This window comes from Equus przewalskii, chromosome 2, assembly GCF_037783145.1.
Source record: "Equus przewalskii isolate Varuska chromosome 2, EquPr2, whole genome shotgun sequence".
NCBI lineage: Eukaryota > Metazoa > Chordata > Mammalia > Perissodactyla > Equidae > Equus > Equus przewalskii.
Genome location: NC_091832.1, coordinates 44,154,316 through 44,177,665, shown reverse-complemented (window position 1 = coordinate 44,177,665; position 23,350 = coordinate 44,154,316). Strand labels below are relative to the sequence as shown.

Genomic DNA, 23,350 nt, shown 5'->3' with positions numbered 1-23,350 from the left:
GTATGACTCTGAATATACTAAAAATCACTGAATTATACACTTCAGGGACGAAACATATGGGATGTGAATTATATCTCAATAAAGCTGGTACAAAAGCGGGGGTTGTATATGCCCACTCAACAAAGTTTCTGTCAAGTTGAGAAGAAAACACACAAAAGTCACTGTAAGCAGAACAACACTGCATTGCTGAGGATTAGCCGATCGACGAGGACAGCTCCCCTGGCCCCCCAGACGCCTGCTGGTACAAAATCACAGTTCAACCCCCAACCCAAGGGGAGAGCACACACCTGCGTCCCAGAACCCTTGGCAGCGTGTGCACAGGGAGCAATGTGCCAGCACAGCTGCTAGCACACAGGTGCTTTGATCTCCACACCTGCCTCAAGCCCTCATGACGCCAGCTTCCCAGAGCCCAGGGCCTGCCAATCCTTAGCCCACCTCCTCCAACAAAGCTGGGTAGGGTTCAACCAGCCTCTGGTGGAAAAACATGCCAGGTCTCCACTGAGGATGAATACATAAGTGGGTACAATCTAACAAAAGATGCAGGTCACTGAATACCCAGTACCCACTGCCCACTCCAAAGAATTTCCAATAAATCCTGAATCATGTGGCCCACGGCCCTGCGGCAGACTGCTCAGTTTTCCCGACAAGCTTGATGTCAAGGGTGGAGACGGCATTGCTGTGGGCACGGAAGTGTCCCTGTCATCCTACCTTGCAGTCACACACGGTTCAGACAGCAGATCAGACTTGGTTCCAACAGTCCAGATGGAAGCCCAGCATCTCTCCCTGGGCCCCTTGGAGCTCCTGGGCACCAGATACTTCCAAGCGGCTGCCGATCTGCTGAGCCCACGGAGGCAGAGAGCCCAGGGAAGCAGCTTCATCCCGTAGTGAGTGATGGGCCAGACTGCTTACCCAGTTGCCGGCCAAGACTTAGCCACCCCTGGTCTGTCTCCCCAGAGCCCTCCCTACCGGAAGTAGCAGGTCTCTTTTCCCAGCAGCCTCTCTGTGGAACTGCCGCTCCTCCCATCAATCCACAGTCAAGCTGACAGCTCTCAGAGAATGCTTCTCTGTTAGCCCAGTAATGGAAGGAATGCATGACTCGGCCTAAAGTCATACAGCCTGGCTCTCTCATAAGCAAAGGAGACAGGAGGTCAAGGACAGGGCCACAGCCTGTCCGATAGTGGGAAAAAAATGGGTGGGGCTGTGAGCAACTATTAACAGACCTAAAGGGAGAAATTGACAGCAATACAACAATAGTAGGGGACCTCAACACCCCACTTACATCAATGGATAGATCATCCAGACAGAGAGTCAACAAGGAAACAGTGGCCTTAAATGAAATACTAGACCAGATGGACTTAATAGATATATATAGAATATTCTATCCAAAAATAGCAGAATACACATTCTTCTCAAGTGTACATGGAACATTCTCAAAGATAGACCAAATGTTGGGAAACAAGGCAAGCCACAATAAATTCAAGAAGATTGAAACGGGGGCCGGCCCCATGGCTGAGTGGTTAAGTTCATGCACTCTGCTTTGGTGGCCCAGGCTTTCACCAGTTCGGATCCTGGGCACAGACATGGCACCACTCATCAAGCCATGCTGAGGCAGCGTCCCACATAGCACAATCAGAAGGATCCACAACTAGAATATACACCTACGTAATGGGGGGGCTGGGAAGAAGAAGAAAAAGAAACGACTGGCAGCAGATGTTAGCTCAGGTGCCAATCTAAGAAAAAAAAGAAGACTGAAATCATGTCGAACATCTTTTCTGACCACAATGCTATGAAACTAGAAATTAACTACAAGAAAAAGATTGAGAAAGTCACATATATATGGAGACTAAACAATATACTACTGAACAATCATTGGATCAATGAAGAAATCAAAGGAGAAATTAAAAAATATCTGGAGACAAATAAAAATGAACACACAACATACCAACTCTTATGGCATGCAGCAAAAGCAGCACTAAGAAGAAAATTTACAGCAATACAGAGCTACCTCAACAAACAAGAAAAATCTCAAATAGGTAATCTTAAACTACACCTAACAGGACCAGAAAAAGAAGAACAAAGCCCAAAGTCAGCAGAAGGAGGGAAATAATAAAAATTAGACCAGAAATAAATTAAATAGAGACTAAAAAAACAATAGACAGGATCAATGAAACTAAGAGCTGGTTCTTTGAGAAGCTAAACAAAATTGACAAACTCTTAGCCAGACTCACTAAGGAAAAAAGAGAGAAGGCTCAAATAAATATAATTAAAAATGAAAGAGGAGAAATTACAATGTAATTTCTTTCTAATTACAGTGACATTAAAAGGATCATACACCATGATCAAGTGGGCACAGGGGCGCAGAGATGGTTCAACATCCACAAATCAATCAGTGTGATACAACACATTAACAAAATGAGGAATGAAAATCACACAATCATCTCAACAGATGCAGAGAAAACATGTGACAAGATCCAACATCCATTTATGATACAAACTCTCCATAAAATGGGTATAGAAGGAAAGTACCTCAACATAATAAAGGCCATATATGACAAACCCACAGCCAACATCATACTTAACGGTGAAAAACTGAAAGCTAGCCCTCTGAGAACAGGAACAAGACAAGGGTGTCCACTCTCACCACTCCTATTCAACATAGTACTAGAGGTTTTGGCCAGAGCAAACATGCAAGAAAAAGAAATAAAAGGTATCCAAATTGGAAAGGAAGAAGTAAAACTCTCGCTGTTTGCGACATGATTCTCTATATAGAAAACTCTAAAGAATCCACCACAAAACTATTAGAAGTAATCAACAACTACAGCAAAGTTGCAGGATACAAAATCAACTTACAAAAATCAGTTGTATTTCTATGAACTAGCAGATAGAGAAGTCAAGAATACAATCCCATTTGCAATCGCAACAAAAAGAACAAAATATCTAGGAATAAACTTAACCAAGGAGGTGAAAGACCTATACACTGAAAACTATAAGACATTATTGAAAGAAACTGAAGAAGACAGGGAGAAATGGAAACATATTCCACGCTCAGCCTGGTAGCCTAGCGGTTAAGTTCAGTGCACTCTGCTTCAGCAGCCTGGTTCAGTTTCAGGCACAGACCTACACCACTGGTCTGTCAGTGGCCATGCTGTGGCGGTGGCTCACATACAAAAAGAGTAAGATTACTAACAGATGTTAGTTAAGGACGAATCTTCCTCAGGAAAAAAAAAAAAAAGCTATATCTCCTCATTTAAAAAAAAAAGATATTCCATGCTCATGGATTGGAGGAATAAACATAGTTAAAATGTCCATATTACCTAAAGCAATCTACAGATTCAATGCACTCCCAATCAGAATCCCAATGACATTCTTCACAGAAATAGAACAAATAATCTTAAAATTTACATGAAACAACAAAAGACCCCAAATAGCCAAAGCAATTCTGAGAGAAAAGAACAAAGCTGGAGATATCACAATTCCTGACTTCACTACAAAGCTATAGTAATCAAAACAGCATGGTACCGGCACAAAAACAGAGACACAGATCAATGGAACAGAATTGAAAGCCCAGAAATAAAACCACACATCCATGGACAGCTGTTCTTCGACAAAGGAGCCAAGAACATACAATGGAGAAGAAAAGTCTCTTCAATAAATGGTGTTGGGAAAACTGGACAGCCACATGCAAAAGAACAGGTGTAGACCATTATCTTACACTGTACACAAAAATTGACTGAAAATGGATCAAAGACTAGAAGGTAAGACCTGAAACCATAAAACTCCTAGAAGAAAATATAGGCAGTACACTCTTTGACGTTGGTTTTAGCAGCATCTTTTCGAATACCATGTCTACTCAGGCAAGGGAAACAAAAGAAAAAGTAAATAAATGTGACTACATCAGACTCAAAAGCTTCTGCAAGGGAAAGGAAACCACGAATAAAACGAAAAGGCAACCCACCAACTGGAAGAAAATATTTGCAAATCATATATCTGACAAGGGGTTAATTTCCAAAATATATAAAGAACTCATACAACTCAACAAAAAAAAACAAACAACTCAATAAAAAAATTGGCACAGGATGTGAACAGACATTTCTCCAAAGAAGATATAGAGATGGCCAATAGGCACATGAAAAGATATTCAACATCACTAATCATCAGGGAAAGGCAAATCAAAACCACACTAAGATACCACCTTACACTTGTTAAAATGGCTATAATCACCAAGACAAAAAATAACAAATGTCGGAGAGGTTGTGGAGAAAAAGGAACCCTCACACACACTGTGGGAATGCAAACTGGTGCAGCCACTATGGAAAACAGTATGGAGATTTCTCAAAAAATTAAAAATTGAAAGACCATACAATCCAGCTATCCTACTACTGGCTATTTATCCAAAGAACATGAAATCAACAATTCAAAGAGATTTATGCACCCCTATGTTCACTGCAGCATTACTCACAATAGCCAAGACGTGGAAGTAACCCAAGTGTCCATCAACGGATGAACGGATAAAAAAGACGCGGTATATACATATACAATGGAATAACATATATGCACACACACACACACAATGGAATATTACTCAGCCATAAAAAAAGAAAAAAATCATTCTATTCGCCACAACATGGATGGCCCTTGAGGATATTAAGTGAAATAAGCCAGACAGAGAAAGACAAACATCGTATGATTTCACTTATGTGGAAGATAAACACATGGATAAAGAGAACAGATTAGTGGTTACCAGAGGGGAAGTAGGTGGGAGGTGGGTGAAAGAGATAAGGGCCACATGTGTATGGTGACAGATAAAAATTAGACTATTGGTGGTGAGCACGATGCAGTCTATACAGAAACTGATATATAATAATGTACACTTGAAATTACACAATATTATAAACCAATAGACTTCAATAAAATAATTTATATAGATAAATAAAATAGGCACATTTTATTGTATGCACATTATGTCTCAATAAAGTTGATTTTAAAAAAGCATAATGATAATACAGTTATCTCACCTTAAAAAAAAAAACCTAGAAATTCCTTAACACTATTAACTATCAAGTGACTATTCAAGTTTCCCCAAGTATCTCATAAATGTTTTAAAATCTGCATTTTGTAGATTTTCTACTAAAGTATAATTTGCACGTAGGAAATCTGCAATTTGTAACAAGCTTCCTCAGTTATTCAGACGTAGGTAGTCCACCGGTGAGTTGACCCCATAATTTGTCCCCCCCTAGGACACCTCTGAGAGTGGAGGAAAGTGGAGGTGGAGGCACACAGTGTGGTCACCCCACCCAGGCCCCAGCTGGAGAAGCTACGCCCCACAGGAGAAAGGAACTTCTGGCCCGACAGAAACCAGGGAGCTGGTCAGTTGTGGTGCCAAGTCAAGGGCGATGCCAGGCTGCCTGGCTCACTTAGAGGGCAGGCTGGACAGTAAGCGAGCATAGCCTTCCCTACCACAGGCTCTCTGGGCTGCAAAGACTGCATCTTCACCCAGGGCCCCCACATCCCAGCAGGAATGGAGCCAGCGCTGTGTGTTGTTTTATGGACTGTTCCAGAACACTAGCTCTGAGAGTGATTTCTGTAAGTCAGATTCTGTTTCTATTAATTACACTATAAACCCAAAGACAGAGCCACAAGGGGAAAAAATTCCAACCCTATAACATACTAAAATTCAGGTCCATTCCACTAATATTTGTTGGCATATCTACTAGACGCCAGGCACTTTTCTAGGCACTCACGGTACAGCAGTGAGCAAAGCAATCACCAACCTCCAGATACTTCCCAGTAGATTTGCATCTAACAGCACGGAAGGAAGAAAACCTTGTAGACCTCACACACCTACCTACAAATAAAGGATTCCAAGGTTATCTGCCCTGGGCAATGTCCACACCAAGGTCCACCTCCACAAGCTTAGTTGTTTAAGAGCTGACTGCAGTCCCCAGAGAGCTTCTGAGCTTCCCTCAGGAAACCCTTCCCCCAGAGGCCTACCATGAACACCGGTTTGTTAAATTCCTCCATGTACCACACTGTCCCATAAGGTAGCCACCAGCCACAGGAGCTGTCTACATTTACATTTAAATAAATTACAATGAATGCAATTAAAAATTCAGTTCCTCCGGATCTGGCCACATTTCAAGCACTCAATGGCCACTTGTCATTAGTGGCCACCATGTTGGACATGGAGCATTTCCATCACTGAGGAGAGTCCTAGTGGACGGCACTGTTCCACAATATCATACTCTCCAACAACCTGTCACACAACATGTCTTTCAACTTTGCTTGGACAGTCAGGCAGCTGACTAGGGGCCCACGCTGATACCACGATTAAGCCTTACAACCAAATATAAGCCCAAGCTTGGGTGAGCAGTGAAAAAACCCCAACAATGGAGACACCTGGCAGAGAATAGGCCACCAGTCATCTTTGGCTCTCTCCGTCAGTCAAGATCCAAGGCCGACCTTGGTCAAGTCTGTTTTGTTTTTTTTTAGGAAGATTAGCCCTGAGCTAACATCTGCTGCCAATCCTCCTCTTTTTGCTGAGGAAGACTGGCCCTGAGCTCACATCCGTGCCCATCTTCCTCTACTTTACATGTGGGACGCCTACCACAGCATGGCTTGCCAAGAGGTGCCATGTCCGCACCTGGGATCCGAACCCGCAAACCCCAGGCCGCCTAGAAGTGGAACGTGGGAACTTAACTGCTGCGCCACCGGGCCAGCCCCTGGCCAAGTCTTTAACCTCTAGGAGCCCCTAAGGGTCCTTCCAGGTCTGACATTCTAAAACTCTGAGTTCAACGAGGAAAAAAGTAATTTGCTACAAAACATTAATTAACATTACTCAAAATAAACCAAAGGAAAAAATGCCCTTCTGAGACTTTAATGCTGTCCCAGAACCTGCACCTGTAGGGCTGGCTCAAAAGGAGGGGAGAGCGGCCCACACTGGCCCGGGCTGCCCGAAGTTCAAGCTCCCAGGGTAAACGGGTCCCTTGGCCAGCTCCCGTTTATCAGTGCCTGGCACTGTCAAAGGTTTTCATCCTCACAGCAACCCTGAGACAAGCAATATTATCATCTCTGACTCACAGACCAGAGAACTGAGGCCCAGTGAGGCAAAGGACCGTGCCAAAAGCCACACACCTGCCTGCGAGAGGCAGAGCTGGGATTTGAACCCAGGCTGTCTGCCTCCTGAGACCGTGTCCCACTTTTCAGACAAGAGTTTCTGTTTACTTACAATGTGCCAGCCATTCTGCCAGGCACTAGATGTGCTTTCTTTTCTTTCACAGTCAGAATAACCCTTAAGAAAATGGGGGCACAGAAAGGTCAGGCAGCTAACGAGAGGCAGCAGCTGAATTCACACCCAGGCCTGGGACTGCAGAATCAGCTCTAACCACTGCCCTCTCCAGCCTTTACAGCCCCTATCCCTTCAACACATCCTTCCCAGTCAAGAGCATGTGACCACTCTTAATTGTCTAGGCTGGTGGGCATTTGGGGATCCTCTCCCTGCTGGACTGGGAACCCGCTAAGTCGGGGACCTAATTTTCTGGGTTGGTGTCCCTCCCTCATGGCGCTTTGCTCCTTGGAGGTGTCCAGTGAAACTGGTTAAATTCATGGGATTAGCTGTCCTAGGCCAGGAAGCTCCTCTTTCAACACAGGGTGTGGGCTCAGATGTCCTTAAGGGCTCCCCACCCTGGTGTGTCCACTGTCCAGCGTCCTGGGGTTTCTCTGGGCCAAGTCCTTGTGACCATGGCCCTCATCACACCCACCCCTGGCAGTCATGCTGGGCACCTGAGGCTAACCTCAGCCAGGCATCCTGCCCAAGTGTCCCACGGCCAAGGCGGCTGCTCAGAGACTACATGCAACTGTGAATATGCAAGAAGCAGCCCAGTAAGCAGGGCAGGTAACGAAAAGCACATACATATAGGTTTGCGCACACATGCACACATCTAAAGTTATCCAAAAATCTATTAACTGTTAGAGGCTGGTTTTAAAAAAGATAATATGTATAAACTGGTTATTCACCACCCTGATGAAGCAAATAAAAGCCCAGCCTTCCACGACTAGACTGAAATCAGTATCTTCTTTTGGCAGGTGAGTGCAGTGGAGAGAACACAGGCCTGGAGACAGAAGACCTGGCAAGGGCTGTCCCCCCAGGTCTTGTGGCTGGATGATCTTGCAGAGGCACTGGGTCTCCTGGAACCTCAATTTCCTCCTCTACCAGTGTGAGTGGTGGAGATCCCTTTCGTCCTCCCTACTGGGGCAAACCAAGAGAGATGAGAGATGTACCAGCCCTTTGCAAACGATGGACCCCAAGGTCACCCAGCCAACAGCAGGCAGAGCCTGAACCAAGGACCTGACTCCAGGCCCATCTGTCTCCAAATATCAATTCCTTCTATTATTTTTGCCCCAGGATCTTGAAGTGGGTGGGGCCTAGACAGCCACACAGCAAATAATAAAGCAAATGGAATAAGGCGCCCCCAAAGATTTCCTCTCCCAAGAAAAGTCAACACTGACCTTGAGCTCAGGAAAGGACTTTGACTAGTTCAGAAACCGGGGTGGGGTCAGGGCACCCCATTGATCCAGCACTTGAATGCCCACCCTTTGCATGGAAATGTCAACATCCACAGGAAACTAAACTGGCTTGGATCCAAGGTCAGTGTGATGCCCAACCTCCAAATTTGTGGAACCCGCCCCCAAACAAAAGTCAGCTCTTACTCTTAGTGGTGCATCACGCAGGACAGGCCCTGTTGCAGGCCCCAGTGCCCGTACGGCCTTCCCAGACTTCTCGTCTGTACTTAGCTCATGTTCAAACACCAGCGTGCCTGCTTCCGGTTCTGCCCAAGGAAACAGAGAGTAACCTTGAGGCTGCCCTCCCCTCTCCGGTGGGAAACGAGCCAGCTCACGATCTCCTGCTTCCTCTGGGGGCCTCTATCTACCCCAGCGCCCGTGGAGGGAAGCGGGGGTAGTTCGCTGAGAACAACCCCTTGCCCCCATTGTGTAAGATGCTTCTGGGTTCAAGGGACCATTCCCTCTTAGCAGTAAACTGTTAGAAGGGAAGAGTATTTTCTGTTCTTCCCTTTAACACTCGGCTCCCCGCAGAAACCGAGGCAGTGCACTGAAAAGACTGGACATCTGCAGCCCTCGCCCACTCGGGCATCCACGGATGGGCTTGCGGGGCTCCGGCCGCCGCCCAGCGAGCTGGTTACCTGCGCCCCACATCTCAGGGGATCCAGCGGACTTTGCACCACCGCTTAAATAACGAATTGGGGGCTCAGAAGAAAGTGGGCTGGGGCTCCAGCGCGCTCGGGCACCGGGCAGGGCGGAACTGAGCAAGACGCGGGGGGCTGCGCTCCGACCCCCGCCCGAGAAGGGCGCGGCGCCGATTCCTTGCGCAAACGGCCTGCGTGACCGCGGCGCCGCCCCCGGGATGCGCCGGAGGCCGGGAGGAGGCGCGCGGAGAGGCAGCCGGCTCTGCGACATCCGAGGCGCATCCGGCCGTGCCCAGGAGGCTGCAAGCCCGAGGTGACCGGCCTGGGCCGGGCGGGGACGAGCAGGGGCGGGGGGAAGGCCCGGGCGGCGACTCAGCATCCTGGCCGCGCCGCGCGCCCCTCTTACCGGCAGATCTGGATGGCGGACGGGGTCTCGGCGGCGGGGCCCGACATGCTGGCGGCTGCGGCGGCGGCAGGCGGCTGAAGGAGGGCGCAGGTGTCCGGCAGGCCGGGCGCGGAATGAATGGGCCCGGGCGGCGCCATGGAGGGGGAGGGCGGAGGCGGAGCCATGGCGCCGGCGAGGCGGGGCCCGGGCGCCGGCGGCGAATCGAACGCGGCCTCCTGCGCGGGCTCCTCCCCTCGCGCCCCGCCCCGCCCCGCCCCCCGGCCGCGGCCTGCTCTCGCGACGACTGTTTCTGGCGGCGGCCGGGGGGCCGCTTCCAGAAGGTTCGGTGGCGGTTGGGCGGCGCCGGGGTGGGCGGCGCCGGGGTGGGCGGCCGCGTGGGTCACTGGGCGCGGCGGATGTTTGTGTGGGGCGTTCCCGCCGCCCGCGCCCAGCAGCTTGCATCGCCCGGCGCGCCCACGATGCGCTGATGGCGGGTGTGCGGCAGAGGGGCCTGCGGGAGTCGCCGCCCGGGTCTCGGCTTCTAAAATCAGCCGCGAGGGGAAAGCGGGGGCGGTTTCCCGTAAACGAGCGTTCATTCATGGCCGAGCTGCTGTGTCGTTCTCGCTGGGGCACGTGGGCGCGTGAAGCGGGGAGCCGGGCGGTCAGGCGGCAGCAGCGCACAGCTGCCGAGTTGGGCTGGAGAGAAGCGAGGGACGGGGTCTGCCTACACTGCCCGCAGCAAACCGCCTCGGGGTTATTGCAGAGGTCTCCTGGGGGTGCACGTGACGCAGTGAGGAGCCCTAAGGATGCTGATCTGTGCCGTCGCACGCCGCCTGCCCCGCTCTGGCGTCCAGGCCGAGTCAGGGTCACAGAATCTACCCAAAAAACACGAGGAGGGGAAAGATGACCTCCTCAGTGTGCCGGAATTACAGAGCGCTTTTTACTCCATGCGACTTTTCAGTCATAGGGAGATTTGACTTTTTCCAGATTTTTTTAAATGAACATAAATTGCTTTAGTAATCATATTTTTAAAAATCAAATGCAACCGACGGGACTCAAGCTCCCCAGCGCAATTTGAAAACCCCGTTATACTAAACTAAATAGCCGTGAAGGAACGGTGCCTCAGCCTGTCAGTCCTGCATTGCTGGACCATGGAGGCAGCCCACCACGTGTCTGTAAGTCCCTGGAACAGAGCGGCCAGCCCAGATCACGACTCTCCATGGTTTCAAGATTACTACACTAAAAATTTCGTTTTCTTGCGTGAATTAAATCGATGCAAACATCAAGGGTCACCAAGACTATTTCACCACGGCCACTTCCCAATATAGGTTCCGAAACAGATGGGTTTCTTATGGTGGGACCCAGGAGCAATAGCCAGCTTTGGAGCCTTAGGCAAGGCAGTTTCCTTGTCTGTTAAATGGGGGTAATAATACTCACCCTCCTGACCTTTAGGGAGATTAAATGAGGTAATGAAGGTAAGGAGCCTAGCACATGAGTAAATTAGGGCCTTTCTTCCTCTTTGTTCTCACTTTCCCTACTCAAACATCCTGTTTCTCTCAACAGCCCTTGCCAGACAGTCAGTGCAATGGAACAAGGATTTACTGAGCCCCCCACCCCATTTGTATAGTGGGCACATCACCCTGAGAGTTGGTCACCTTCCCGTCTTCAAATAGCTCAAAATCTGATTGGGAGACAAATCCAGGACACAAAAAGCCTGGCTCCTGCCACGTGCTGGAGGAAGTTCCAGCATGACTGAGGGATGGGGCTGAGTGGTTCAGGATTAAAAAGCCTGGTCCTTCCCAGAGGGCGGCAAATAAGTGATCTGGAGCAACATCTGTACTTTCGCGAAAGGATTTGGCTACCCTTTGGCCCAAGACAGCATCTGTGGACACTCTCCATGTGACAGCTCCTCATGGGCAGAGGGAGCCAGGGAAAATGACAGCTCAGCCTGTATGTTATTGTGCCCTGTGCTATAGAGAGACAATGGTGCTCCCGGATTAGCCACTTGTTAATTGCCAGTTGTTTATGATGGTGCCCTGTTCTCAGGGATAGCAGCTGGAAGCCCCATCTCTTAGCAAAAGCATCATGAGTTATTTTTGCTATAGTGCTGGGGGGTTTACACTGACCTCTCACCTTATGTAGTCTCTCACCTTCCCATTTTAGATTTTTTTCTACTTTCTCAAGCTGCTGGACCATTTCTATCCCTCTCTTTCAGCAAAACTTCTCAAAAGAGATGTTTATGCATACACCCTCTCTCCTCTTCCCCCTTTCCATTCTCTTTTGAACCCATTCCATTCTGATGGTTGTCTCTACTGCTCAATTTATCGAGGTCACTAATTCCTTGTAAGTTGCTAAATCCAATAATCCGTTGTCAGAAGTCATCTTACTTCTCGACAGCACCGAGCACACGTGATCCCTCTCTTCTTGAAACACTTATTCCTTGCCTTCCGAGACAGCACACATGCCCACTTTTCTGGCCATTCTGCCCAGCCTGCTCTGCTGGTTCCACCTCACCTCCTTCCTCTCAAACTTGGGAGAAGCCCAGAGCAGTGCTTAGACTCTTGAAGTCAATCCAATCTATTCAACGACTACTGCATATCTCCAGCCCAAACCTCTCCCTAAACTCCAGACTCGTCTGTCCTCTTGCCTGGGCCACACGTCACTCCCATCGTGTGACAGGCATCTCACACTCTCTCAGAACTTGCTCCTCTCTCAGTCTTCCCATCTGAGCATGTTACACTCCCTTTCTTCCAGTTGCTCAAACTAACAACCTAGTAGTCATCCTTGATGCCTCTATTTTTCTAACACCCCTCATCCAACCCACTGGCAAATCCTACCAGCTCTATGTTCAAAATAAGTCTGAAATGTCATCGCTTCTCCCTGTGGCATTCAAGAACCTCCCTGCACCTGCCCTCATCCACCGCTCTCTTCTTGCTCACTTGGCTCCAACCACTCTGACCTCTCTGATGGTCCTTGAATATTCCCTGACCACTCTTTCCTCAGCAGCCACATGGCTCACCCCATCACTTGTTCAGGTCTTTGGCCAATATCACCTTCTAAACAGGCCTTCCCCGGCCATCCTACCTGAAGTTGCAGTTCCTTAATATTCCCTCTCCCCCCTGGTTTACTTTTCTCCTAAGCACTTAATACAATTTAACACATATTTGACTGATCCATTTATCTTATTTCCCCCAACTAGAAGTATGTTCCATGAGGGCGGAATTTTTTTGCTATTTTGTTCATTGCTGTATCCCAGGCTCGAGAAGAGTCCTCGCACATAAAAGTCGCTCAATAAATGTTTTACAGATGATTGCGTCAATTGAGGTTTACCAACAGCAACATATTTAACAGCAGCAGATATTTAATTCATTCGATTTAATTTGCATACTCTGGGAGCCGGCCGGTGGCCCAGCGGTTAGGTGTGCACGTTCCGCTTTGGCGGCCCGGGGTTCGCCAATTCGAATCCTGGGTGCGGACGTGGCACCGCTTGGCAGGCCGTGCTGTGGTAGGCATCCCACATGTGGAGTGGAGGAGGATGGCTCAGGGCCAGTCTTCCTCAGCAGGAAGAGGAGGATTGGCCACGGATGTTAGCTCAGGGCTAATCTTCCTCAAAAAAATAATTAAATAAATAAATAAATAATTTGCATACTATTTCTTTGGACTAGAAATATTATCCACAAATTGTCATAAAACTTAAATATATTGCTTAAATAATTTCTTCAAATTTTTATGGAAAGATACTTAATAAACTGTTGACATTGCTAACCTTTAGGGGAAAAGACTAGGGGGTAAGGCCTTTATTTTTCATTTGTATATTTTTGTACCATTAACGTCTAACCACTCATCTCTTTTATTCGGTTTTCATGTCACTATGGAGGGTCGGATATGAAGCTATAGTAACTCTTACACACTGATGGTGGGAATATGAATTGGTACCACCTCTTTAGAAAGTAACTGAAAATAACTACTACGGTTGAAAATAGCCATACCCTTTGACCCAGCAATTCCACTACTAGGTATATATCCTATAAATTGAGCATGAGTGCACCCAGGCATGCTTCAAAGAGGATTCATAGCAACACTGTTTGTGATAACCCCAAACTGGAAATAACTCAAATGCCCATCAACAGTAGACTGGATCAGTAGATCATAGTATGCTCATCAGTGGAATCCCAGATAGTCACGAAAACCAATGAACTTCAGTAAGACACAAGGAAGAATCACAATGTTGAGGGGGGGAAAGGAAAATCCAAAAGAAAATATACAGTATGAAGCCATGCAGACAAAGATCTAACACTCTATTTGTGCTGTTATCAAAAAGATAAGAGATAAGTGTTAGAGAGGATGTGGAGAAAGGGGAACCCTTGTACACAGTTGGTAGGAATGTAAATGGGTACAGCCACTATGGAAAACAATATGGAGGTTCCTTAAGAAATTAAAAATAGAACTACCATATGATCCAGCAATCCCCCTTCTAGGTATATAGCCAAAGGAAATGAAATCATTATCTCAAAGAGATAACTGCACGCCCATGTTCATTGCTGCATTATTCACAATAGCCAAGGTATAGAAACAACCTAAGTGTCCATCAACAGATGAATGGATTAAGAAAATGTGGTGTGTGTATATATACAATGGAATATTATTCAGCCTTAAAAAAGAAGGAAATCCTGCTATTTGCAACAACAGGAATGAACCTGGAGGGCATTATGTTAAGTGAAATAAGCCAGACAGAGAAAGACAAATACTGCATGGTATCACTTATATGTGGAATCCTAAAAAAAATGTCAAACTCATAAAAACAGAGTAGAAAAGTGGTTGCCAGGATTGGAGGTTGGGGGAAACAGGGAGAGGTTGATAAAAGGGTACAGACTTTCAGCTATGAGTGAGATCTGAGGCTCTAATGTATAACATGGTGACTATAGTTGATAACACTGTATTATATAATTGAAATTGCCTAAGAATAAATAAATAAATAACTCTATTTGTTAGGAAACATAAATAGGTGGTAAAGCTATAAAGAAAGACAAGGAAATGATTATCACAAAAGTCAGGATATTGGGTCCTTCTCAAGGACAGGGAGAGGATTGTCATCAGGGAGGGTGACATGGGGTGGGGAAAACCGGGGAGTATTAATGCCTCCTCTCTTGACCTGGGTGATGGTGTACATGTTTGTAATTATTTTTTTACACTGTACATATATGTGTTGTGCATTTTGGGGTCTGTTATACACCACGACTTAAAAAACAAATGGTGATGGGGACGGCCCCATGACCGAGTGGTTAAGTTCGCACGCTCTGCTTCAGCAGCCCAGGGTTTTGCCAGTTGGAATCCTGGATGCGGACATGGCACCGCTCATCAGGCCATGCTGAGGCGGCATCCCACATGCCACAACTGGAAGGACCCACAACTAAAAAACATACGCAACTATGTACCAGGGGGCTTTGGGGATAAAAAGGAAAAATAAAATCTTTAAAAAACAAATTTAAGGGGCCGGCCTGGTGGTGTAGCAGTTAAGTTCCCGTGTTCCACTTCTTGGCGGCCCAGGATTTGCCAGTTCGGATCCCAGGTGTGGACATGGCACTGCTTGGCAAAAGCCACACTGTGGTAGGCGTCCCATGTATAAAAGTAGAGGAAGATTGGCATGGATGTTAGCTCAGGGCCGGTCTTCCTCAGCAAAAAGAGGAGGATTGGCGGTGATTAGCTCAGGGCTGATCTTCCTCAAAAAAAAAAATTTTTTTTAATGGTGTATCTGGGAAGTGGAATTATGGGCCTTTTTTTTCTTTCTTTATATTTTTAGGGTAATAGTGATTTTAGTGGTTATGGGCGTGGACTCTGTAGTCAAATTCCTGCATGCATATTGTATCTTTACTATGTATTAGTTGTGTGGCCGTGGGCACATCACCATCCACTCTGTACCCAAGTTGCTCCATCAGTAATGTAATCGTGGTATGTGAAGATAGAATAGATAAGGGATTAGAAGCAACGAGTATTCTAAAATATTAACTATTAGTTAACTCCATTAAGCATAATAAATTTCATTTTTTAAACTGAAAATTTTTTTCTTGCATAAGCTTGAATTTCTGACTCATAGCTATGAAAGAGAAGAGGCCTAATGAACACAGAGTATGTTCTCTGTATGTATGAACCCACAACTGCCTGGTGCAGAGCTGAGCACTGTCCACCTGACCCACACCTGGGCAGGGGTGAGGCAGAGGCAGGACGAGGCCAGCTGCAGATCCCAGAGAAGGGCTCCCGTCACTGCTCACTGAGTCCTTCACACGGGAGAGCAGGGCCTCCGAGTAACCCAGGGACCTTCCAGCAAGCCTGTGCCAGGAGCACATTAAGACTACCCCTGGGGCCAGCCTGGTGCTGTAGCGCTTAAGTTCACGGGCTCTGCTTTGGCAGCCCAGGGTTCACTAGTTTGGATCCAAGGTGCAGACCTATACACTGCTTATCAAGCCACACTGTGGCAGATGTCCCACATATAAAGTAGAGGAAGATGGGCATGGATGTTAGCTCAGGGCTAATCTTCCTCAAAAAAAAAAAAAAAAAAAGACCACCCCTTGGGGAGCCTCGGCAGACTGGCAGAGTCAAGAGAACTCCAGAGGCTGAGGTGGACAGGCAGCAGGATGTAGGAATCTGAGCAAGGGCACCACGCCCTACTGCAGGAGCCTTGCTCCAGGCTGTGTGGCCTTAGATGAGCTCTTAATCCATCTGTGCCTCGGTTCTCTTCTTGAGAAAAATGGGAAAATGATAGTATCTGCCCCAGTGGGTTGCTGGAGGGAGTTAATGAGTTGGTATTGGAAAGCCTGGAACAGCGCCTAGTGCAGAGAAAGGGCACCAGACAGCTTTGTGAACCAGCTCGTGAAGCCAAACAGCCCCCGGCCCGGGGGCTGCAGAGAAGGTTCGCCCAGTGAGTCAGACTGCCAGAGCATTCCAATCGGAGTCCAGGGAGAAAGCTCCAACTAGTTTGTACAAGATTCGTACCAGAGAAGGACACTGCAGGATTCTCCGGGGCCCTCCACGTCCTCCTGGGTGCCAGGCATAGGATGCAGCCAGGAGAGGGGGCTTTTACTGTTAGTAATATTTAGCTGTTTTACTAAAGACTTGTGTTTCTCCTTTTCAGAGATGCGGGACGCTTCGTGATTATGCCTCTTGTCCGCTGAATTGAGTGGACAAGGCCCTCGGTTTGTTGCCAGCAGGAAACATAAACATGGCAAGTGTAGCCTTCCTTTCACAAAGGGACATCTCAACTCGAACTTCGGAGGCTGCCTAGAGAATACATCCCATGAGCTCATTTGTACCCCACTCCTAACACCTTTAAAATCAAGCCCTGGGGGGCCTGCCGGTGGCGCAGCAGTTAAGTTCAAACGTCAGTCTCTTGGCGGCCCGGGGTTCCCCGGTTCGGATCCCAGGTGCAGACATGGCACTGCTTGGCAAAAAGCCATGCTGTGGTAGGAGTCCCATGTATAAAGTAGAGGAAGATAGGCACGGATGTGAGCTCAGGGCCAGTCTTCCTCAGCAAACAGAGGAGGATCGGCAGTAGTTAGCTCAGGACTAATCTTCCTCAAAAAAAAGAAAAAACAAATTAAGCCCTGCGGGCCAGCCCTATGACTAAGGGGTTAAGTTCCTGCACTCTGCTTCCGTGGCCCAGGGTTTCACTGGTTCAGATCCTGGGCACAGACATGACAACACTTGTCAGGCCACACTGAGGCGGCATCCCACGTGCCACAACTGGAAGGACCCGCAACTAAAATATACAACAATGTACTGGGAGGGTTGGGGAGAAAAAGCAGAAACAAAGAAAAAAAAAGATTGGCAACAGTTGTTAGTTCAAGGACCAATCTTTAAAAAAAGAAAAAAATAGGGGGCTGGCCCCGTGGCCGAGTGGTTAAGTTCGCACGCTCAGCTGCAGGCGGCCCAGTGTTTCGTTTGTTGGAATCCTGGATGCGGACATGGCACTGCTCATCAGACCACGCTGAGGCAGCATCCCACATGCCACAACTAGGTGGACCCACAACGAAGAATATACAACTATGTAACGGCGGGGGCCTTTGGGGAGAAAAAGGAAAAAAATAAAATCTTAAAAAAAAAAAAAAATCAAGACCTGGGGCTCTGACTCCAGAATGAACCACTCCGAAGAAACCTAAAACTAATAAACGACCCATTTGAAAGCAGGACCCGTAATCCAAGAGGGCAAACCAGGAGCAAATGGGTCATTATATGGAGAAGAAAAACACCCATGAGTTTATAATAGACTGACCTTCCAAATGAGGCATTTTGAAATCATGTCTGTCACTTTAGGTGGATCAACTTTAAAGTAGAATTAACAGGTACACCCTGGCGCCTGCACATGGCCTGGTTAGCGAAAGAGCTGCAAAGCGCATCTCTGGCCCCGGAGAGAGCGGCGTCCCTTGTAAGCCTCCGCAGGCTGCGTCTCTCGGTCTGAAGCTCTCTGGCTCCACCTAGCGGCTGAGTGAGTTCCCAAACGCTCCACCCTTCCCTCTGCAGGCCCCAACCTGGGCTCCGCGCCCTGAGACGTGGCTAAAAATCAGAATAAATTTTACCTTGCTCAAACTTACACCAGGCCCCCGGTGATTACAACAAAAGCCACGCAGAGTCCGGGTAATTCTGTTTTTCTCACATATATGATAATGTGCGAGATTATCTGAGGTGTAATTATATGTTTCTTAAGAGCCCTGGAGAAAAATGATGTTGATTTCATGCATCAACTAATTGCTGTTTTGAAGAACCAAGGGTCTTTATTTGCTAGAGATGCTTAAATCGAGCTCCAGACGCATGTGTGAGTTGTGAAGAACCCCGAGAGCAGCACCACTCCCAGCCCTTCCCCAGGAGAGGCCAGAACCTGGCACTTTGTGTCCAAAAGTGACCCTGTTCTCTGTCAGTCCCCAGAGAAAGGCCTGTTTTCTATCCAGGCTCCTGCCTGGTGAGAGATTTTGGTGAAACCTTCAAATTCTCATCTAAATGCCCAGATGACTCAGAGAACAGAACTGCTTTTTTCCTCAGCAGTACAGTAACACATGGTGGTTGGTTTTTTTTTAAGATTTTATTTTTTCTCTCCAAAGCCCCCAGGTACATAGTTGTATATTCTTCACTGTGGGTCCTTCTAGTTGTGGCATGTGGGACGCCGCCTCAGCGTGGTTTGATGAGCAGTGCCATGTCCGCACCCAGGATTCGAACCAACGAAACACTGGGCCGCCTGCAGCGGAGTGCGCGAACTTAACCACTCGGCCACGGGGCCAGCCCCCACATGGTGGTTTTGAGGTCAGTGTGAATGTCCCTCAAGGGGGTAATGGGGAGGCTAACTAGTTTGGTGAAGAGGTTATGATGAAGGGACCCAGAAGCCTAGAGCATGGCCCCACCGCCAGGCACCTCCCAACTGTGTGGCCTTAGATATGTTCCTTGACCCCTCTGGGCTTCAGTTTTCTCACCTTCAAAATACAGATAATGATAGTACTTACCTTGTAAGGTTTTTATGAGGATTAAATGAGTTAACACATAAAAATCATTGAGAACAGTGTCTGGCGTACAGGAAGAGCTCAATAAATGGTAGTTGACATTATAACTAATTAATGATTATTATTCTCATGCAACCAACAAATATTTATTGAGCATTTTATATGTACTAGGCCCTATGCTAGGCACTACCATTACCTATGGTACCACACAGGACAAGAACCGTCTAGATATTTATAGGTAAAGCATGCCTGCAGGAAAATGCACAAATCATAATTGCACAGCTTGATTGATTATCATAAAATAAATACAATTAAATAAATACCATGAAAGCCAGCCCCAAGATCAAGAAAGACAACATCACTAGCACCCCAGAAGTCTCCCTCCCACTCTCTACCAGGCACGGGCATCCGTCTTCTTTAAAGGTAATCACTATTGACAACATCAGTAGGCATGTAACCATAATTACTGCGTGTAGCGGTAATCTGTTCATCTTTGTTGCTATGTGGTATTCTGTTGTATGAATATAAGGATTCTTTACATCTCTTTTTCAAAAAAATTTCTGTGCCTTTCCTTTTTCCTTTTTTTTGTTTATTTTTTAAGACATAATTGACATATAACATTATAGTAGTTTCATGTGTACAATATAACGAATCGCTATTTGTATATGTTGGGAAATGAGCACTACTGTAAGTCCAGCTAACGTCCATCACCACACATACTTACACATTTTTTTTCTTGTGATGAAAACTTTTTTTTTTTTTTAAGATTTTATTTTTTTTTTCTTTTTCTCCCCAAAGCCCCCCAGTACATAGTTGTATATTCTTCGTTGTGGATCCTTCTAGTTGTAGCATGTGGGACGCTGCCTCAGCGTGGTCTGATGAGCAGTGCCATGTCCGTGCCCAGGATTCGAACTAACGAAACACTGGGCCGCCTGCAGCGGAGCGCACGAACTTAACTACTTGGCCACGGGGCCAGCCCCGATGAAAACTTTTAAGATCTGCTCTCTCAGGAACTTTAAATATACAATACATTATTATTAACTATAGTCACCATGCTGTATGTTACATCCCCAGGACTTATTTATTTTATACCTGGAGATTTGTACCTTTTGATCACCTTCACCCATTTCGCCCACCCTCCACCCCCTGCCTCTGGCAACCATCAATCTGTTTGCTGTTTCTATGAGTTCATTTTCTCTTAGATTCCACATACAAGTGAGATCGTATGGTATTTTTTTCTGACTTATTTCACTTAGCATAATGCTGACATTCTAACCCAGAGTTTCTCAAAAGTGGTGTCCTTGCCACTCGTTAATGTTTCTAGACCATTTTCCACCCTTCTCCCTAAAAACCTCCAGCTTTGCCTCTCATGTCCTCAGAACATGCCATCCCTCACGTTTCCTCGCTGCAGTCTTCTGATCATGAAGAGGTCATGGCCTCACAGTCCTGGAAGAATGCTGTCACTCTCTAAGCCTGTCCCCATGTGGTTCATGGTGCTGTCAATATCCACGTAGGTGATGCTCCCACTACTCAGCTTCCCTCCTGGACCGCCTCTCCTCTGACAACTTGACCTCTCTGCACCCTGCCTCCGCTGTGCGTTCCCATGGTTCACCTCGACCTTATTACCAGGAACTGCAGCCTCTCCAAAATCACAGTCTGAAACGTTATCCTCCCTCACGACCATCACCACCCTCCTCCTCACCCCTCCATTGTCCAGCCTCAATCCTCCTTCAGCTCCACCAAACCTTCACTCCACCAGCCCCGCCATCACCCCCCTGGACTCCACCCCTGTGCGTTCTCTCTTCCCTTCTTACCTGCTCCAGTTCCACCGTCAGTCATTCTAAGTACTCCTGTGCATGCACCCTCGGCTTCCTTGTCCCTCTCTTGCTTCTCTGCACTTCTTGCTTGATGACACCAAGTCCTGGCTAAATCCAGCTTGGTCCTATTCCATGCATGCAACCATGTGGCTGAACATAGCTGGAGAAAAGCACACAGAAAAACTACAAAACTAGACTTGTTTTTAAAAACTTTGTATCAAGGTATAAGACGTATACAGAAATGTGCACATATTTTAGGTGTACTTTTGATAAATTTACATCAAGTGAACAAACACATGTAACTAGCTCCCAAATTAAGAAACAGAACATTGCCGGCGCTGCTTCACACCCCTTGCAAGCCCTCCCTCCCTGCCAAAGGGTCCACCTTCTGACATCTAGCACTGTCCCAGGATACTGGATTTATTGCCCCTGAGTTGACATGGGGGAATCACCCTACTAAAATGGCTCCTAGCAGCACGGATGAGATGATGTCCCACGCTAAGTGAGACCAGCTGTGCTTAAAAGGCTCCAAGGAGGGGCGGTGCTTCAGTGGACATGCTCTATAAGGCTGGAAAAACCCCAGAAGAGTGGGTTTCTTGGGAGGATACACCATTTACCAAATTAGTAAGGAAGGCACGGCGAAGGTGCACCAGCAGCAGTGAAAAGCAGAGTGGTGGCTGACAGTAGGAGACGCCACTACAAGACCAGGATCACCGTCATCCAGGATGATGGACCTCAAAACAGCAGAGGCCTGGTGGCAGCCCTTAACTGTCAGAAGCCAAGAGATCGGAATTATTGTAAGAAGCAGCAAAGACAGGGTGGCAGGCAGGAGGCCTGACCCACAGAGGGTTATGGAGGTGGCTAAGAGAACCTGGGGTCCGGAGAGGCAAAACAGCTGGGCAGCTAACAAGGCACTGCTCAGTCTGTACAATTAAAGGAAATGAAGGATGAATCATCAGAGACTGCAGCAATGGCCCCAAGAAAAAGTAACGATCCCTTGCCCGCCTTTCATACCTAAGACAAGTTTTGGATCTGGAACCCACTGACTGAAGGAAGGCTGGGTCCCCAAGACCAAGCCACCCGAAGCAAATCTATATAGTAATGATTCCTCCTGGCCTTCCTCGAAGGATCCCATGGCACCTGTTTGGATAACTGTACCCTAGGAGAGATGGAATGTGCAAACATTTCAGGACCATTGGACATAGGGTCCGAGTTCACATTGATCCTTGGGGATCCAAAGTGTCATCACATGTCCCTCTTAGAGTGGAGACATGGTGGAGGCCAGGTAACAAATGGAGTCCTGGCCCACTGAGTGTGTGGACACTGGGGTCATTTCTCTGGTCCCCCAAAGTATAATTGGAATATAGAGATTTCATATATGGCACAGCCCCCACATTAATTCTGTGGCCTGGGGGGTGAGAGCTATCATAGTGGGGAAGGTCAAGTGTAAACCTCTAAATCAGCGATTTCTTGGAGTTCAGATAATCACATCTGACTTACTGGAAAACAGTCTTATGACATGTGAATTCAAAAATAGAACGATGAGAACACATGAGAGTTTTTCACTATAGTTTGCTCTGCTCCATTCATATTACAGAATCCTCCAGCTCTCCATACCTGAGCTAAACATGACAAAGTCTTGTTAATGAGGTTGGTAAAATGAAGAACTCAGTATGGTATGTTTTTAAACTGGAATTAAAGAAAAAGCAAAGGTAGATAAAAAACAAATACAAGAAAAATGAATGAAAGCATAGTGGGAAAATACATGTCTCTCAGTTTATTACTTTCCCGTCTCATGCTCTGCTTAGAAGTGAAGCCCTGCTCTGCATGCCTATCGTTGAGTGTAATTTTTTTTAAATAGACTGTTAATTTTGAATGGAAGGATAATTTGCATCAATCAAATTAACACTATGTATATTAATAAGATGCTAAAGTTATCATAAGATTACTAACAAATTGTTTTTAAAAAAGTACAAACCTCTAAACTGCCCCCAACTAAGAAAATAAATTAAAACACTCTAGATTCCCAGAATGGCAAAAATTAATGCCACTCTTAAAAGGCCTAAAAGATGCATCATAGTTTCATTTAATTGACCAATCTAGTTCCGGTGAAAACCAGATGGATCTTGGAGGACAACCTACTGCCAACTCAATCAAGTAGTAGCCCCAAGTACAGATGTGCTATCTTTTTACTTGTTTATTTTTTGGTGGTAAAATACACACAAAATTTACCATCTTAACCATTTTTGAATGTGCCGTTCAGTTGCATTAAGTACATTCACATTATTATCAACCATCACCACTATCCATCCTCAGAACTTTTTTTTGTTTTTTAAAGATTGGCAACCTGACGAGCAGTGCCATGTCCACGCCCAGGATCCGAACCGGTGAAACCCTGGGCTGCCAAAGTGGAGCGTGAGAACTTAATCACTTGGCCACAGGGCCGGCCCCGCTGGAATTCTTTTC

The 23,350-nt window shown here is 46.8% G+C and overlaps 1 protein-coding gene across 3 annotated transcripts in view; it reads right to left on the bottom strand.

The window, feature by feature from the left end:
• ACOT7 (acyl-CoA thioesterase 7) overlaps positions 1 to 9,860 on the bottom strand; it is a 115,619-nt gene extending 105,759 nt beyond the window's left edge. The window contains exons 1-2 of one of the 3 annotated variants that reach the window (XM_070604006.1): positions 9,607 to 9,823; positions 8,707 to 8,825 (exon numbers count right to left, since the gene is read on the bottom strand). Coding sequence is in view for 1 of the 3 variants with exons in the window: in XM_070603991.1 (XP_070460092.1) it covers positions 9,607 to 9,770 (164 nt within the window). In the remaining 2 variants the exon portion in view is untranslated. Of the gene's footprint in view, positions 1 to 8,706; positions 8,826 to 9,197; positions 9,465 to 9,606 lie in introns of those variants that run through there. The other 2 variants (XM_070603991.1, XM_070604011.1) reach the window with 2 other exon arrangements.
• Positions 9,861 to 23,350: the final 13,490 nt, after the last annotated feature.